This window comes from Penaeus japonicus, unplaced genomic scaffold (assembly GCF_977035675.1).
Source record: "Penaeus japonicus unplaced genomic scaffold, GWHDUDI00000001_assembly GWHDUDI00000001, whole genome shotgun sequence".
NCBI classification, from domain to species: Eukaryota; Metazoa; Arthropoda; class Malacostraca; order Decapoda; family Penaeidae; genus Penaeus; species Penaeus japonicus.
Genome location: NW_028234403.1, coordinates 23,651,372 through 23,671,371, shown reverse-complemented (window position 1 = coordinate 23,671,371; position 20,000 = coordinate 23,651,372). Strand labels below are relative to the sequence as shown.

Below are 20,000 nucleotides of genomic sequence, written 5' to 3'. Positions count from 1 at the left end.
TTTGAGTTTCTAAGTCTGCCATTTCTGCATGGCTTTCTGATAAACTTAACCCCATCGAAAGACCTTCCTTCTGAGTCTTATATATTACATATCGGAAATAGTCTTCTGGATCGTTTTCACAGTTATCCAGTTTCCTCATGTTTTCATCAAGCATTTCAAAAGTTATTTCATAGAAAAATGTCTTTTTTTTACTTGATGACGTTGGGACATCGTCTATATCAAGTTTTCTATCTTCTTCTTCTCGTTGAATTAGTTCCTCTGCATCTGCAAGATATTCATCATCATCATTATCAAGACCATTGTTTTTTTGCATGCCAGATTGAGACTCCTCTTCCTGTTTTGCTGCAGCATTCCCAACATAAGGCTGTGACTCTTTATGTTTCGCTGTGGCACTTTTGAGGTCTTCAGGTTGCATGTTGAGCAACAACCATTTTGTCATTTGAGCATCTCCTTGCTTTAATTGATTCTGTAAATGCCTTGGAATAATATTTTCTTCTAGGAGGCTACTTAGGGTTAATATGCCTTCAGGAGTTGCACAGCTATTTGCAATGGCTCTGAGAGTCTTCACCTCAAGTTCCAGTTCTAGAACGTTATCAAACAGTTCTGAGCTCCTGTCATGTATAGCTTTTGGGATTCCCCGATACAGACGTAGAGACTGTGCTAGGTTGTTTATTTGGAACTTACTTATTGCTTCATTTTTGCTTCTTGAACCAACTCTCACAATACTTTGTGTATATGCAGTCATGCCCTCCAAAAATTGATCTAATGCATGGTTGGTAAAACATACAACAAGTATTGGGGTTGGATTAGTTTCATCTTTCCAGAACTGACTGTTATGTAGAAGAATCTGAGTGAGCTTAAGCCCTATGAAGGTTTTACCAGTACCAGGAGGTCCTTGAATGATTGCAAATTCTCGAGTCAATGCCCCATGTAGTGCCCTGTGCTGCGATGTATCCAAGCCCATTTCTAAATGAGAGGGCCAAAATTCTTGATGCATCGAAACACGACGGAGTTCTGGCCAATTATCTTCTGAATCTTCCTCAGTATCAGAATCTCTCCGATTCTTCAACAAAAGACACATCAGTTTATGATGAGTTTCACTCTTTTTCATCATACCCATGTCTTTTACAACTCGCAAGTCATATAAATCGTCCTTGCACATGTATTTTGGGGTGTTCACATTATGAGTAACATGGATAATGTATGGTTCCATTGGAAGTGTTTTGTTGCTCATGTCTTGTAAGGTTTGGAGAACATGCTTGTATGCCATAAAATATGCCCGTGATTCAACCATTGTAAACTTTCCGGACAAATCCAGTCCTTGGATGTCACTTTCAAATTGGACCCCAATAATTCCTTGTTTAGCCATTTCTACATCCCTTTCAGCAACCGATGCAAGAATCATGCTTTTAAAATTGTCATTTGAAAAACACAGAAGATTTCCATAAAGTAGTCTCTTCGAATTCTCTACCATGAAGCGTTTGGCCGAGTCCAATTTAATGTAATGGATTATGCGTGTTCTTTTGATATCAGAGCCAGTAATCATTACATTTCTATAAATTCTTACATCTCTTATGTTCTTCACATTATCTCTGAAATCATTAATTCCATATCTTAAAGGTCTTACAAAATCCTCACGCAAAAGGCGGAACTGTACATCCAAGTAATGGTCACTATCTCTGTACTTTCCTTCTACTATGTTCCTGCGGAGGAAAGGGCGCTCCTGTTTTGACAGGTCGTAGGGAACTGGAAGAACTGGTAGTTCTCTAAAATCATTAGGTGGTTCCATGTCATCCATTGTATGCCTTCCCCTTTGTGATCTTGACGTAAGGGTTTTCTCATGGTTCCACTTTTCTCTGGCTTCACTCAACATTTTTTGCAATTCTTCATACTTTTCTCTTTCTTCTGCCGATACTAAACCTTGGGTTTCCAAAATACTTAATACCGAAATACAGGCATCAACCAAGTCTGCAATTCTGTCAATGGCATTCGTAGGCATTGCATTAGAATAGGTTTCTAGAAATGTATGCAAATGACCAAAAAAGACACTTGCTTCCTGTGGATACTGCCTTTTAACTGTCATTGAAAAGGCACACAGTTTATCCATGAATTTTTGTTCACAAGTCATACTAAACAACTCAAACAAATTTTGTTTATTGGATTTAGCAGAGCATGCCTTAGCAAGAACACTCATCAATAAAATTAGGTTCTCACTACGTACTTCATCTTGTTGAAGAAATATTTGATAGCCTGATTGTTCTCGAAGCAATTCTAAAACAACAAGATCTGGCTGCTGCTCCAGTAACTGTTCGAGTTGTTTTCGACCTATAGGGTACTGCCTCTCTTTTCTTGGCCCCCTTTTCTTTTTCTCAGGCGCAAAACCAGCACATAAGTTATCCAGACTTTTTGCCTCCCTTTTGTGCACCTGACCCTGGTTAGGATTCCATTCACTCCGAGCACCTCTTTCTCTCCAGCTGTCTCTCTTTCTCCAGTTGTTTCTGCCTCTTCTGGAAAACGAATCACTTTCTCTGGAAGAATTGTCTTGACTTTGTGATCTCTCGGGAAAAGATCTTGTATCATTTCCTCTTCTTTGCCTCCAAGATAAGGCGGATCCTCTTCCCCGTGGGGAGTTAGGGTCTTCCTCACCTCCCTGCCACCTACTCATGACTGGGGTTACTGAAAGAATTTTTTGTTTTTTAATTTACAATGGTAGACCAAAGAGTTAAAATATACTAATGCAATTTTTAAGTATCTCAACAGTATTGTCTTGTGTATTGGAGCTAACAAACATTTATGAAAGTGCTATACATTTAGTTGGCAAACAAGGTGAGACATACCTCGCCCCCTCCCCCCTTTAAGGTTCGTAAATTGTTAAATTAGTATCAAATATGAAACCTTAAGCATTAGTAATTTTCTAAATAAAAAAGAAAATTTGTCTATGTGAGCCATAGCGGAAGCTTCACTAAACACTTTTTGAAAACTCTTGGGGATTAACCCAGAAAAGCATTGTATGTCGAGGGTTTTTCTTTCTTACGTTTACTAATACGATTATTGTACTTCCTGTCATTATCTATATCGTAATCGTTTTACTTTCTCGTCTCTGGACGGAAATCACTAGGCAATTTTCTTTTTTCTTAAGTAAACATACTCAAAATCATAATTATTGTATTTATCTCAGTCATAAATAGGCCACTGCCTGTTTCTAATGCCATCTGTCTATCGTCAATTGTTATCTACTTTGTCGTCCTCGTATTTCCTGATGAAAACTTCGTCTTCTCACTTATTCTTATTACATGGAAATGTGATTAAGCTTTGTCTTTCCTTTGACCAATACTTTCACTATCTCCCTTTTGCATAAAAAAAGACTAGTCTCATCTCAGATCTTTGACAAATTACACTTTGATTATATAAATACATATGTTGGTAGTTTCCCTGAAATTTTGTGTAATGAATTGCACGAAATATATTTATTCCGAGAAAATTCAATATGAATCTCATTTGAAATGTATTAAACTACTTCAATGTAGATAAAAAAAAAAAAAAAGTTTAAGAGTTTGGAAGTTAAGTCACTTAATGTTTCTAGAATTAATGTTAATAGAACATCATCCATTGTTTTACCAATGAATATACATATATATGTATTGGTAACAGTTTCCGTAGCGGATGAGGGCGTAAAGGTTCTTGTACATGAGAAAGGTAACTGGGCCGCGATTTTTTTTTTTTTTTTTTTATTAGATTTGGTTTAGAAAAAAAGGCTCTACGAAGTCTGGTAAAGTTATAGAATACATTTTTGTTGGGGACTAATGTTACCATAACACCTAGCCGCTCCCTACCAAAAAGCAAGCTAGATTGGCTTTTAATATAATTGTCATTGCCATGAACATGAGTGCTCTAAGTATACCAACATTATATTTGTTAACTTTGTTCTGTCCTTGTGATTATCTGTCACTCTAAAAGTACTTTTTATTATAAATTCTTAAGTGTTGTATTTGTCTTCCTTACTGACATTACTATTATCATTAATACAATTGTTTTATATCCACTATCATTATTCTCATAATTTCATGATAAAAATGATTATTACAATTACTGCAATACATATTGCTATGTGGTGCAGTGGTAGTGTTGTCGGCAGGCAATCTGGCTCACAGTGTTCAAATCCTTCACTGGCAATGGATGGCAACCCTGGCTATTTCGTGTAAACAAAGGGTAAGTCATCGGATAATTGACGAGTTTCTTAGCAATATCACGAAATAACTAAATAAGTATGGGGATGTGTTGATTACCCAGGCAAGTGGGGGATGGGTGTGGTAATAGGTGACCTTTTTTATAAAGGGTGATTGTTATGGCTATAATTTCGACGAGGTATTTTTGTGTCTTGCTGATTTCAGCAAGACACGGTGATTTGAGCGCTGAAAAAGTTTGGAATTGGAATTTATTAATTGACAGCAGTGATACATCAACTCTAGCCATATAAATAATTGGTGAGTAGTTGATGTAGGCCCAAGTGTTGTAACCATTGCTATTTTCGGAGCAGGAGTGCGGTTTCCTTATCCTCAGTGTCTGTTGTCTGTGAAGATTTGTTTCAAAACAAATCAAGCAGCAGAGAGAACTCTTAGTAAAAAGACAATTTCATTTTTAAAAAAAACACAGAAGTCTTACCGTTTAAATAAAGGAATACGCATCTCTAGTTTCTTTAAAAATGAAAATTATAAGGCTTACACAAAAAGAAGAAAAAAAAATTAAAGCGCTCATCCATCGCCAATTTTCATTAGTTTCTTTTTTAGGATATCTTATAAAATGGCAAATCTTTATTTTCCCTCGTTTTTATTTCAGAAGATAAAAACAAACGTTGCGCTCTTAAAGGAAGCAATATCGTCTATAGTGATTTGCAAAAAAATATTTCAATGCCAGTCTGTGAAAGGTCCTTTGTTAAAGGATTTTCTATTAGTATCTGTTGGGATTAGTGTTGATAGTAACCAAATTTTTCAATATTGAGCTTGCAAGGACGTTATTTTTTTGTGAAATAATTAATCTATAGGAAGATAAACACTCTCTCGAGTGTGAAAAAGAAATCTAGGATTTATCGTATGTGGAAGAAAATTTAAAGGAAGTATCATAATTCGTAGTCCTAACGGCAGCGTGTAACCGAACAGTTGAGGAAATAAATGCATTTCAAGTATGATTTGCCCTTTCCTTATTCTATCATTGTTTTCATTCAAGTTACAGAATTCATTATATGATGAATTATGAAAATTTGATATTAACAAAAATACATATTTAGCAGCATTTGGCATTTGTTTGACAGCTGCCAAATATCGCCGGATTTTCAACTGGACATGACCAATTCCTCTCACATTATGCCTGGACGATATACCACAGAATAAATATAGAAAATATCAGTGTTTATCGCTCAATTAAGTAATAACGATGCTTTGGAATGTAATAATCAGATAAATACAAGAGTAAATTTCGTTATAACAATTTTGTATGACTATAATCCGAAATGTGAAGCACGTTAGTTATCAATTTAATAAGGGGGAATATGTTAAATACGTAAATGGGTTATTTAAATATCTCTAACAGGATAAGTAGTTCTCTTTCTGCTGACGTCACTATGACTATTATAACTTATTCAAAGAATTATAGATATACTGATTATAATTAATTGACGAATTCAGCATCGTCACATTTCTCTAATCATTTCTCTGGGCAAGAAAAGGTTCTTACTAACATACGCAAATGCTTTGTTTTGGTACTTGGACACCTAACCAACTCTCCTATCGTTTTCGTCTACTATAAGCAATTTTAAGAGGAATGGGGCGTTATTAGGAAAATTACTACGAGTTGAGTGATATTGGGATATCCCGTGGAGTTCCTACTGACTCTTGGGAAATTTTATAAATACCAGCCCAGCGAACTGTGGAACGCGCTTCGACTATCGGTACGAACTTATGTTTAAAATTTAATGGAATTGTGTTATGCTTCGTTATTGGTGTATTTTGTTCTGATTTTGCTCTGATGCGTTCCGTATATAATTAATATATAAGTTTGTATCGCGTTGATGCAATACCTCCCTGTCGTAAATGAGGCATAGCTATAATGAGCGTCAAGACTCCCAGCATCTGGGGAGGGCAGGATCGGTGCCAGGGTAGAAGATCGAGGTAAATCAATTAATAATATAGGCATATTGATAGATATGGCTTATATACGACTGTAGATGCAACTATGACATAAATTAGGAGAATTGCTATGTCAAAGAAAGCCTTTTCCGATATAGCAAGTATGTATACAAACAAAAGATTCTCAATAAGAACCGAGAAGTTTCTGATGAAGAACTGTATCTGGTCAACACTGAATAATATATCTTGATCCTGGAGTTGAGCCCGCAAGATGTGAATTACCTTGAAGAACCTTAGATTAAAACACAGGGGAATGAAAAAAAATTCATGGACAGCAAAAAGGCCAAATGAAGATTTACTAGGGCTGGTGCAAGGGGAGAGGAACCTCATTTGAACCAAACAGCGATGGCAACTAAGGTTCTTTTAGCACTTGATCAGGGAAAAAAATCAATCAAGATCAAAGTTGATGGTAGAAAAGCTTAAAATGTTAAAGACAAGGACGTCTTTGGAGGTTGCAGTTGGCGACTGACATGGAGGTAATGGAGCTTTCAAGCCCAGGGGGGCTTACACCTGCCCATATGTTTGGCACCCCTTAGTGCTGGAAAATGGGAGTCTTAGAGCTTGAGCAATTCCGTGTAAGAGTAGGCCCTGCAACTGGCAACACACCTCTTTGGTCTTCTACTCCAGCAAGATGGGTGGCCTGATCTCGACTCGGTCAGGTCAATCAGTTGGTCTCTTTTGAGCGAGGCTAGGGTCAAGCAGCCTGTGTTGCAGGCAATCACATGGTCTTGTGAGTGTCATCAACACAAGGCAGGGGTTACGTATATCTTCTCACCACCCCTGTGGCCTCTGAGTATAGCCTCAGTGCACAGCTTCCCCTTGTTGGATTCCATGGTGGGTGGGGGCATGGGAGGATGACTTGAATCGCTCTTACATGGTAACTTTAAAATCCTTGACTGATGACCCTAGCAAGAAGTCAACCACAGCTGTCACCTTTCACTGTCCTCGTTGACAAAAGTAAAAACATGAATAAGGCTGTCATCGGTTCAGAGAAAACCTGCTCAAGGACCTCAAGTTGGCCCTCTAAACCAGCCCCTGGTTCAGACTAGTCTCTGCATCAGTTAAGACGATGAGTCACATAAAGACTGGATGTTATGCAGGACCCTCCAATTCTCACAGCACTGAGGTGAGCCTCTAAGCATATTAAGAAGGGAAGTGGGACACTAATGTTAAGTGTCCAAATTGCAACAAAAAGCACCATGCCTGGAATGAAGGAAGAGGTTCTTAGGCAGCAAGAGGTTGTAAAACGGCCAGACTTTTGTTCTTGCCACTTCAGGCACCTATCTCTGGGGGCAGAACAAAGGGGTAAGCACTCCCCTTTCAGAAGACGAAGCATGCACTACCCAAATGCAAACCATCAACAGACACCTCCAACACAAAGGAGTTCCCGGCTCTAGTGGAGGTTCCAAGACAAAAACACACCCAGAAAGGGTCTGGGAACCTCAAAAGAGACATACCATTTTCCCAGAGGACTTGATACTTCTGCTGATGGTAGTTACAACAGTTGCAACAGAATTGGGGAGGTCCAGTGAAGAGACGGAGAAGGCAGTCAAGGTCGTCATGATGGCACAGACTGTCGCTGACCTGAAGGAGAGGGAGCATAGTCCCAAGGTCTCTGCATCCACTCATACTCAGAGCAAGAGTCCTCTCCCACACCACACCACCCAATCCGCGGCCAAGACCATACCAACATAGCCTGCCCCTAAACACCAAAGGTTGAAGAAGCCATGACCAACCTAAGTAAAGGTCAAGGCAACCTCCACCTCCTAGGAGACCCTCACACAGCCCTACCAACAGATCATAGTCATGATGACAGCAATGAAATGAGTGAGGAAATCTGTATAAATAAGGAACTCACAAAGTTGTTAGACTCTGAAATGTCTGATGTTACCCACCCTGGGGCATCAGACACTGAGACTGATTATGTCGATGTTGTTGATAACAGACTTAATGGACTCAGATTAGCAAAATGGCGCCAAATCTAAGTATTCTGCACTAGAAAACTAATGTTTTTTTTTAATAAGGAATGCCCTTCTCCACATAATTGTGTGATCTCAGAACAGTGACTTGAACATACTGTTCACTGCGAGTAAACAAGGCACCAGATGTTTAATTACCCTTTTGGAGATGACTATCCCTTGCTCCTTGATCGGTGCTCCTGTGCAGAGTGTAGAAGGCATCGAATTCCTTGCTGTTGAAATTAATCTGGCCGGGGGTCCCCTCAAGCTGTACAATGAGTACAGCAGGCCAGGATGTAGGAGCTTACACATCAGTGAAGTCTGTGTTACTGCTGCACAGGAGCCTATGCTGATAGGCGGACACATCAATGCCCACCTTCCTATATTGTCTCTAATACAGACTTAATGTGTCTGGCTATCACATAGTTGAGGTGCTTGAGTCATACCCCAAGATTGCTCTTCTCAACAGCCAAGAACCTATATATGTTGGCAGGGAGGGTCCTTGACTTTACCTTTGCCACTCCAGCTCTGGTCAAAAGAATCAAATGGTATGTTGATAACACTAGCATGAGCAATCACTATGGGATAGTCTTCTTGGATGCTGGCATAATCCTCGATGGAAGGTGGACAGGGCCAACTGGAAAGTCTTACAGAAGGCGCTGGAAGGCCTTCATAATAAAACAGTTCCTGGTCAGCCCTAGGTTGTGATGGCATCTTCTACCCCATTTCTCACTTGGGACTTGAAGGTGAGCTTCCATTTCTACATATCAACAAGTCCTGGGAGGCTTTCTCACTACCAGTGCTGAAAGAGGGCTGACATACTTCCCATCCCTAAACCAAATGAGCTTGGATGGTACCGTCCCAGTTCTCTAATCAGCTGTCTGGGAAAGATAGCAGAGAGAATGGTACAGAGCAGGTTCCAATGGAAACTGGGCCCCCCAAACGAACAACTACATGGGTTCAGAAAGGGGTAAGAACACAGCTTGCAGTATGGCCATACTACTGAGGACTGTCAGCAACACCAGGTCTGTCATCTTCCTGGTCCTGGAGAAAGCTTTTAAAATAAAAAGTCTGCTTGCTATTCAGATCCTGGTCTGAGAGGGAGTCAAAGTAGACTGCTTTCTTGGATTGGTGACTATTGGAACAGAACTGCCGGAGTGAAGTTCCACGGTCTCCTTTCCAAGCATTGATTGGCCCTTGGAGAATGGCACTCCACAAGGTACTGTTTAACACCTTCATGTTAAGCATCCTCGACATTCCACTCCCAGCAGGATGCAAGATCATTTCATATGCAGATCTTGCAAGTATCTCTGCAGGGAGAAAGAATGAGAATGTTATAAGAAAGGTGCAGCATTGTCTGAACCTATTGTTTGAGGAATGCTGTAGGGTCAGGCTTAAGATTTCAGCAGCCAAATCAAAGGCAAGGTGCTGAAACTCGATGTCCATGAAGAACGACATCGAGTCCAAGGATTAGAGTTAGAGTTGGTTCATATCTTAAATATCTCATAGACAGGACTAAGGCAAGACTCTGCCATGAGAGCTCTGTCAGGGGGATGCCTAGGGGCAGGGCACTATGTATTAAGATCTTTTTATTTGTGCACGCAGTCTGTCCCATTGTGGACTATGCCTCCGTCACCCTCATCACAGTTAAGCCTGGACTTAGGAAAGGGCTTGACAACATGCAAAACAAGGCTGCCAGGATCATGGGTGCACCTAGTTGTCAACCTCCTTGTGGAAGCCAGTCTTTTCCCCCTGGACATCCAAATCAATCAAATGGCAGTTCAGTTTAATGCCAAATCCATACAGTCCCCGCCGGACTTGCATCTAAGACAGAAGGTGCACAGATGACTGACTTTCACAAAAACAGGGTGGTTGATATACTTTGAACTCAAGACACTATTCATCAAGGACATGGATTCCCTGCACCCAGAATATGTCACATCCCCGCCAAAGGCGTCATCTTGATAGAGTTTTCTGTCATGAGCCTGTCAAGGAGAAAGACACAGTATCTTACACTCGTGTCAAGGGGTAAGGTGGAGAGAAACATTGCAGCAATCACTTCCCTAGGTAGTATAACCTACTTCTGTAGACCCGATTACCCGCACTGCAGGCACCGGTTTTGCAGTAAAAGGTGTATTAAAAGCTATGCTAGTATCAGACAATGCTTCCTCGCTCCAGGCAGAGGCAGTTGCTAATGTGGGAGCCCTAGCTCATGCAGCTCAGATGGACAGGCATGTTGTCATAAATACAAATTTTAGGGCTGCCATTGACAGAATGCAACATAGCTGTTCCTTCATAACGTTTATCTTGTGTCCGCAATTCTCACCATTGCTCAGAATCCTGGGGCTGGATTCATCAACGCATTTACCATGATAAATGAACTGGTAATTACAATTATGATGGTAAACAAACTGCATCGGTTTTTATGAACTCACCATGGTAGAATACAATGCTAAATTTACCAGTGATTAAAGCACTGATATGTTCACTGGCAACTACAGCGCCGACTCTCTCCTCAGGCTTTAGCTCAGCAAAATATCAACATTTAAAACATTTAAGGCAACACTTTAGTTTGCATGTACATTATGATCAGAATGATGGCAACTGCTTATTTTCATATTAACTTAACAAAAATATAGAAAATTAACAGAAATAAGTGAGATTAATGTTCAAGCAGCCTAGGGTAAACATGCAGAAAGTCATAGGCCTAGAATAACATTTAAAATAATATATGGAATTGATAATTTAACTAATTCAAACATTTTATTTCTATAACATAGATGAAAAACAGTAACATAAATAAAATGTTATTTGATTCAATAATTGACGATTCATATGTTAGAGTTCATTAAACGATTGAAGCAGCAACCACGCCTATCAGACCTCTGGAAAAGGTCAACAATAAAAATTGAAGTGGCCTCCGCGCCTGTTGAACCTCTAGAAAAATATAATCTCCACAAATAATGAGCACAGATAACTATAATAATCAAACGAAATTATGTTTTTTATTATTTTTTTGTTTTGCACTTTTTATCTTTATCATATATTTATATTGAAGAAAATGTAAAATGCACCTCAGTTTGTCTACTTTTGTTTGCTTTAATCTATATACAATTATTCATAATTTTATTCATTTGAAAGATTTGATTAGCATTTCTTTTTGGAAAACGTCGATACAAATAACACCATTGCGTCGGGCCATTGTTTCTTATATTTTGACTACAATCTATAAGAGGAAAAATAGTTTGTTTTCTTTTTATCCATTACATTATATGATTCATAAGATCATGCAGTAGAATATGCTTTCTAGGAAATGAATTTATATAGGAATAATTTTACACAGATGAAATCTTTATCATTTCTTTCTTGAAACAAGAAAATCTCGCTACTGGATCAGGCTTTGTTTACATGTCACTAGATTGGCCAAAGAAGCCTAAAGAATCATGTAAGGTACTTGCTGATTGGCAAAATCGATACACTAGAATTACTATCAAACTACAGTGGTGAAGTCGATTTACCCTTACCAGGCGACTTATTATCGTTTAATAAATCCCATTTTGCCATGGCTGGTAAACGTGCTGGTAATTAACCGCTGGTAAATGTCTTACAATCGAATGTTAATGAATCCAGCCCCTGGAAAAGGGTAGATGCATTATTCTCAAATGAATTCCAAGCCATGTTGGACTTAATTGGAATGACTTTGCTGACAGGTTGGTAGACAAAGGCAGGTAAGGACCCTTGCATGATCTTGTGGTTCATCCTAGCTGGGAACTGCTGAAGTATAAAACGATGGCTGCAGGGAAGGTGTGTCCTGCAGCGCCACAGAGAGGCAGCAAGAACCTCCTCCCCCTTGGCCAGCTGGTACTCAGATGCCACAGGTTGAGTCACTGATACACTCTCCAAGAATAATGAGGTATGCGGAAGTCAGTCTTCACAGTCTGTGACTAGGCTATCATTGTGAGTGGCAAATCATACCCACCAGTGGGCATGATGAGCGATGCTGTGTGCATTGTGGCATGCCAGACACCAACTTAGAGCACTACCTGATGGACTGTGAGCACACTCGCTTCCTCAGACAGGACCCACAAACGACAGCCACTGGGCTAGTCAGACAGCTATGCTATTTGCTTTCCCATTGGCACCTGGAGGCCCTACAGGCAATCCGACCACCTTGGTTAGCATCGTTATGATGATCAGATGAGTCAGCACTTTTAGCTGGCAGAGGATGGGCCACCTTGTGCATATAGCCCAGGTGAAACATCTTCGCAAATCCCTCTGAACTGAACTGTACCTACGCATGTCTCTGAGGACTTTCGTAACATGTTGGTTTATGTATTTTTCCTTCGAAGTGCAGAGATTGAAGACTTATTAATAAATTGCCCATTTTGCTGAAACCTGTGTCCAAGATAGCTTTTTATACACCGTCCAGCTCTTAAATTGTTTAAAGAGTCATGATACTTGTACATATAATAGAAAAGGTATTACACAGATATTAAAAAGTATTACGGGTATTCGATAGTAAAGTACTTGACAGTAATTCAAGTAGAGTATTTTATGATAAATAAGAAATAATTATTGTAAATATTGAAAATAATCACAGTATAGTATTACAGCACTTAGAACATTTTACAAATATATATATGTATTCCCGATATAGATAGTACGGATCTATTTTATCCGTTATTACAGGTTTGAAGTTACAACTGTACAGTTATAAGGACATAAATCTACAAGTATAAAATTCAAGACAATCATGTGACAGCACTCAAAGAGTACTCTTCATATCTTCTACAGCAGTTATTCTAGAGCTCTCAAGATTTTACAAAATGAAAAATGGGGACATGACTGTTTACAGCGCAGTAACTGAAGAGTGGCATAAAGTGGTTTCACCAAAATAGTGCCAGATTGGGCTTCAATTTTTTATGCATTCAGTTTCTTTAAATATCAGTAGAAGCATACTTTTCTAACTGAATTCTGCAATTAAAATGGAAACAGCGCATTTAGCAATTAATAATATAAAGAGCACTGTGATGTATAATCAGTATCAGTCAATTTTATTGACCAGCAGCATTATTATTTGAATTTGTCACATATGTTTAGTTAAAAGACAGTCCTTATGCCCGCATACCTAATTCAATCCTCGGCCCTGTCATAGTAAAATAAATCAAGTGAAAGACATTCTTGCAGCACCAAAGACAAGAATGCAGAATCAATAACTTATCCTGTCACAGGCAAAGCTGGCGGTCTTTGATTACTCATAAAGATGTACCTGATACTTGTTTAGTACTCGCCTGAGACACGACTGACATAAAATACAATATCAGCGGTGAATAATTATGACCGAGATTAAATATCCAATACTATTCTGTCTAGGAAAATCTCTTCCTTTTTCAATAAATGTTATTTGAGTCGTTTCCCCACAGTAAAAATATTCAATTCTAGTATATATTGCACTGCATGCCTTCTCAGCTGACATAACAACAAAAGCTGAAGGGATCAGGGCAACTATAGATGTGTAATATTCAATAAATTTGAATAAAGACACAACCAACCCTCTAGGTACATCACGATATTTTACTGGTAGTTTTCGTTTTGTACAGTTTTGATACTCATTTCCACCGGAAACCATTCGTTGCTAAGTTTCACTCTCCTCTACCTCCCTACACTCACGTTACCTTCGATACTTTACTAAATGATTTCTGGCGGGAGATTTTTAAAATTTTCAGAATCAAAACCCTGCCAATACACCTAACCTAGCCTAGATTTTAGGTTTGCCCTAGCCAAGTGGGGGACTTCGCCCCCACCTGGACTCCCCCCACTTTTTAGGTCACTGCATGGCAGTTAACTTTTCAATACGGATGTCAACCAAAATCGACACGGTATGAGCAATTTTAGGTCTGCCCTAGCCATGGGGGAGCTTCGCCACCCCCTGGAGCTCCCCTTCTTAAGCAACTGCGTGGCAGCTTCATTTTCACTGAGCGACATTGGGTCTGCCCTAGGCAAGGGGCCGGGTTGTGGCTCATCCGGGTCTGATTCCTCCGAGTAGGAGTCGGGCAGCGGCGCACACGCGACGTCCTCTCGCTCCCCTGTAAAGGAACCGCCTTGTCGTGGCGAGGGGGCTTGAAATCCTTTCTCAGATGAACCTGCTCTGAATCTGTCCAGTCTTCCTCCCATTGAGGTGGCCTTCCAGCGGCGGGTTCTCTGGGGAGGGATGACTAAGTGTTCCTAGGAGCTGATCTAGTAGGTGGGGTCGCACCCCTCCCCCCAGGTCCTCCCCCAAGGTGGACTCACACCTGCCTACGTGTTTGCTGTATGTGACGCCCCAGTGCGCTGGGAGATGGGAGTCCTGGACATTGAGGGATGTATGAGTACACCCTGTGGCTAGCAACACACCTCTTTAGTCCTCTATTCCAGCAAGATGGGTAGCCTGATTTCAACTCGGTTAGGTCAATCGGCTGGTCTCTCTTTTGAGGTAGGCTAGGGTCAAGCAGCCCATCTTGCAGGCAATCTCATGATCTTACAAGTGCCATCAATGCGAGGCGGGGATTGCATATATCCTCCCATTACCCCTGTGGCTTCTGAGCATGGCCTCAGTGCACAGCTTTCCCTTGTTCGACTCCGTAGTGGGTGGGGGCGTGGGAGGATGAATTGAATCAATAACATATGGCAACTTTAACCACTAAACCCTTGACTGATACCCCCACTGATGACCCCAGCAAGAAATTGAACAAGGCTATCACCTTAGAGCTTTAGAAGGTCCTCGGTGACAAAAGTAGAAAGATTGGTAAAGCTATGGCATTAGTTAAGAGAAAATCTACCCAAGAATCTCGGGTTGGACCCTCCAAACCAGCCCCTGGTTCTGAAAAGTCTCTGGCGTCGGTTCAGAAGACGAGTCAAAGAAAAAATGGAAGTAAGGTAGGACCCTCCAACCCTTCTGGCCCTACTGCCAAATCCCTGGCATCGGTTCAGAGGACAGGCAACAAGCGGCCTTGGCCGGCTACGAACTCGGAAGGCGAGTCTGTAGCCCGAAGTCGGTTCCCACAGTTTAGGGTTCTCCCTAAAACAAAAGGATTCAACAATGCTTGCCAGATGCTCTGAAGGAGAGGGAGATGAGTCCTATGGCCTCTAAACCCACTCCAACTCAAGGTGAGACTCCGCTCCCCACAAACCCACAGGGTGCGACTTGTCTCTCCACCCAACCTGCGGCCAAGACCACACTGGCAGAGCATGCACCCAAACCCCAAAAGGTGAGGAAGCCACGACCATCCAGACTAAAGGTCAAGGCGACCAAGGGTTCTCCACCTCCCAGGAGACCCAGCCCTACTAATGGCTCGACCTGTCCTGACGACAGTGATGAGTCTAGTGAGGAACACTTAGTGAGGAACTCACCAAAGAGTTGTCAGACTCCGAAATGTCTGACGTTACCCACACTGGGGCGTCGGACACTGAGACCGATTATGCATTTCCGGGAGGCTACCACATAGGCCTAAACTCATTCCGGGGTCTTATCTTATCTTATGATGCCCGGCATCGAGGTGCCGTCACCTTACATGACGACCGGAGTTTGGGCCAAGGTGATGTCATCACTGCATGCCATCTGGAGGATTTGGGTATATGGACTCAGATTATTACAATGGCTTCTAATCAAAGTATACTGCAGTGCAATAGCAAGTTTTTTCTTAAGGAATGCACTTCTCCATGCAATCGTGCCATCTCAGAACATTGACGTTGTCATGCTCCAGAAGACCCTATCAGGGGAATCTGTTCGCTTCTCGGGATATCATACCTTTGTGTTGCTGTGTACACAAGGCACCAGAGGTTTGATTACCCTTGTCAAGTCAACTATCCCCTGCTCCTTGATTGCCGATCCTGTGCAGTGTGAAGGCGATCCATTTGGCCGGGTGTCCCCTCAAGCTGTACAATGTGTATAGCAAGCCAAAATGTAGGAGCTTAGATATTAGTGGTCTGTGCTGCTGCGGCACACGAGCCAATTCTTATAGGGGGAGACTTCAATGCCCACCACCCCATTTTGGCTCCCACTCAGCGTCAGGATGCGGTAGGATACCACATAGCCGAGGTGCTTGAGTCGTGCCCCTAGATTCCTCTTCTCGACCGCCAGGAGCCTATGCACGTTGGCCATGAGGAATTGCTTTCAGGCAGGCGGTCGAGCCTGATAACGCAGATGCCATGTTCTCTCTGAGGGAATTATGGCGGACGTATAAGACCAGTTCCCCGTCAGCCCCGGGTTATGATGGGATCTCCTACTACATCATTTCCCCCCTACAACATGAAGGTGAGCTTGCATTCTCACATCTCATCAATAAGTCTTGGGAGACTTCCTCGTTACCACAGTGTTGGAAGAGGGCTGACATAATTCCCATCCCTAAATCAAAGGAGCCGGACAGTACCGTCCCATCTCTCTACTCAGCTGTCTGGGAAAGACAGCAGAGAGAATGGTACTAACCGGCTCCGATGAAAGTTGGGACTTCCACATGAACAACTACATGGGTTCACAAGGGATAAGAGCACTGCTCACAGTTTAGCCACCTTACTGAGCATTGTTAGCAACACCAGCTCTGTCACTGTCTTCCTGGACCTGGAGAAGGTCCAGGAAGTAGCGAGCCCGCTCACCATTCAGGAGATCCTGATCTGTGAGGGAATCAAAGGCAGACTGCTTGCCTGAATTGGTGACTATTTTCGGAACAGAACTGCCAGAGTTTAGTTCCAAGGTCATCTCTCCAGGTATTTGCCCCTAGAGAATGGCACTCCACAAGGGGGGGGGGGGTCCTTAGCACGACTCTGTTTAACACCCTCATGTTAAGCATCCTCGACATTCCACTCCCAGTGGGGTGCAAGATTATTTCATATGCAGATGATCTTGCAATTATCTCTGCTGGGAGACGAAATGAGAATAACTAGAAAGGCCCAGCATTGTCTGGACCTAATGTCTGAGGAATGCCACAGTCCGGCTTAAGATATCAGCATTCAAATTGAAGGCAATGGCGCTGAAACATGATGTCTGCAAACAAAGACTGCGAGTCCAAGGGTTAGAACTAGAGTGGGTTCACGTCTTCCAATACTTGGGGGTATGGGTTGACGAGAAACTCACCTTCCGCTCTGAGATTAAATATCTCCTAGACCAAACTAAGGCAAGACTCTGTCATGAGTGCTCTGTTAGGGCGGCGCTTGGGGGCTGGGCACTGTGTACTAAGATCCTTCTATGTGCACGCTGTCCGTCCCATTGTGGACTACACCTCCGTTGCCCTAATTACGGTCAAGCCTGGACTCAGGAAATAGCTTGACATCATGCAAAACAAGGCTGCCAGGATCATTCTGGGTGCCTCTGGGTGGACCAAGGTCACCAACCTCCTCTTGGAGGCCAATCTTTTCCCCCTGGACACCCGGATCAATCAGATGGTGGCCCAGTTCTTTGCCAAAGTATCACAGTCCGCGCTGGTCTCGCAGCTAAGACAGAAAGTGCAATGTTGCCTTGAACAGAACCATGAATTCTTTGCTAGCACCTGGCTGTATCAAACAGCCAGGGTGCTAAGCTTTGAGCTCAAGGAGACACTACTGGTTAAAGGCATGGACCTCCCCCAACCTGACTATGTCACAGCCCCACCATGGGAATGATCTTTGATAAAAGTTTTCTTTCATGAGCCTGTCAAGGAGAAAGACATCGGAATATTGTAGCAATCACTCAGCCGGGTAGTAAATCCTATTTCACGGAAGGTTCTGTAGACCCCATCACCCGCACTGCAGGCGCCGGTTTTGCAGCAATGGGTATATCGAGAGCTATGTGGGTATCTGACAATGCCTCCTCACTCCAGGCAGAGGCAGTCGCTATTATGGAAGCCCTAGCCCATACTGATTCTAGTGCCGCCATTAACAGCCTACAACAAAGCACGCCCCTTGATAACGTTTATCTTCTAACCACGATTCTCACCATTGCTCAGAATGCTGGATCAGGGTAGACACATCCTCATCAACTGGATTCCGAACCATGTTGGTATCAAAGGGAATGACTTAGCCGACAGGTTGGCAGAGGAAGGCAGGAAGAAACTCCCCAAGAATATCAAGGTGTGTTGAAGACAGCCTTCACAGACTGAGAATAGGCAAATCATACCCACCATTGGGAACGATGAGCGATGCTGTGATCATTGTGGCGCCCCGGATGCCAAATTAGAGCACTACCTGATGGAGCGCGAGCACACTCACTTCCTCAGGCAGGGCCCAGAGACGACAGCCGCTGGGCTGGTTAGACAGCTATGCTTGTCTTTTGCCCCCTGACAACTGGAGTACCTACAGGCAATCCGACCACCATGGTGAACATTCAGTTATGATGATCAGTCAGGACTTGTAGCTGGCAGAGGTCGGGCCGCCTCATCCATATAGCCCAGTCAAAGTGACATCTTTGCAAATCTCTCTGAACTGAACTGAACTGCCTCCTGGCAACTGGAGCGCCTACAGGCAATCCAACCGCCACGGTAAGCATTCAGTTATGATGATCAGATGAGTCAGCACTTATATCTGACAGAGGCCGTGCCGCCTCGTGCATATAGCCCGGGCGAAGCAATGTCTTCGCAAATCTTTCTGAACTGAACTGTCCTCTTGCTCGGACTGCGGAGGGTACAGCCGAGCAACTTCTTCAAAGAAAGCGTGGTGCTGATAGAAGTAATTATTATGGACGAAGATGTACCTCGACAAATACTGCACATAATATTCATGCCGATTGACAGGCCGCTTCGTTCAATCCTTGACATCACGCCAGTCGTTCAGTATTTTGGGTGTGGATATCCCGATCCCTGGGATCTACAAACTTCACAGTGGTTGACCACCCGATGAGTGTATCCCTCCTCGCCTAGGCAAAGGTACACTCACTGCAGATGATGGAGTCTGGAAGAATGTATCTTTTAATAAGGGGAACCAAAGTCTCGTTGTTCCCAGATGTTACTGAGGCGACGTCCTCTTCTGTACTTGCTTTTTCTGGGCCCAGCCAAGATTTTCAAAAATCCTGTGGTGGTCCCAGTGCTTCTGCAGCCAGTGATTGATAAAGGAAACTTCCTCCCACGGTAGTAAGTGAACTCCTTGAAGAAAGGTGCTCTTATAGTCACTTATGGTGAAGTTACAGTTTTCTTTTCTTCGTTTTTGCTGGTTTGATCCAACGGCCACAATACCACCTTGCCTTCTCTGAACAAAAAGTACAGGGTAATTTGCAGTTTTTACACTGTACTTCCGTTAGCAGTACACCATGCTCGCGTAATAGCTTCAGTGATGCAGCGTTATCTTTATAAAATAACTTTATAAACTCCCATAGAGTGTACCTACATCCTGCACACAAATTAGCCATCTCGAAACTGATTTTGACAATGTTCAATTGTCTGTGATTGGTCGATAATTTTGTTGGTTAGACCTATTGTTTCCCTATAGATGCTATTACTATCACGTGATAGTATTGCCTGCTATCGATACTTTTTTGTATTTCCACGGGTGAGGTTGGCGCATGCGCAGAGCCGATATTTTTCAGTCAGATGTTTGTCAGTGCAATGGAATCATCTCTCCCCTTACTCGTTTTTTTTTTTTTCAATATATAATATATCTCGATTATTTTTCGTTTCCGGAAGAAAAGGGTTTTATGATCTTACGTCATAATTAAAGCTACGTCATGCCGAAAGGTTTGTTTTTCGCTACGTTTAGTTGCGTCTTTATCCAATTATACCTAATATTCTAGGTATTTATAGTCAGATTCATTGCATTACGATATTAACTGAAATAAATGATCATCACATGTTTTACAATGCACATGCTGTAACTAACAACCTTAGTGTTTACATGCTGATAGCCATCACACCCAAGGAGT

At 42.1% G+C, this 20,000-nt stretch overlaps 1 protein-coding gene across 1 annotated transcript in view; it reads right to left on the bottom strand.

Annotated features, from left to right (window-relative positions):
* The window catches only part of LOC122258818 (NFX1-type zinc finger-containing protein 1), a gene marked incomplete at its 3' end in the record, with an annotated part of 25,958 nt that overhangs the window by 3,117 nt on the left and 2,841 nt on the right, over nt 1-20,000 (bottom strand). Inside the window, 1 exon segment of the mRNA XM_086537516.1 lies at nt 1-2,676. This exon segment is cut by the window's left edge and continues 252 nt beyond it. Coding sequence (XP_086393642.1) covers nt 1-2,665 — 2,665 coding nt within the window.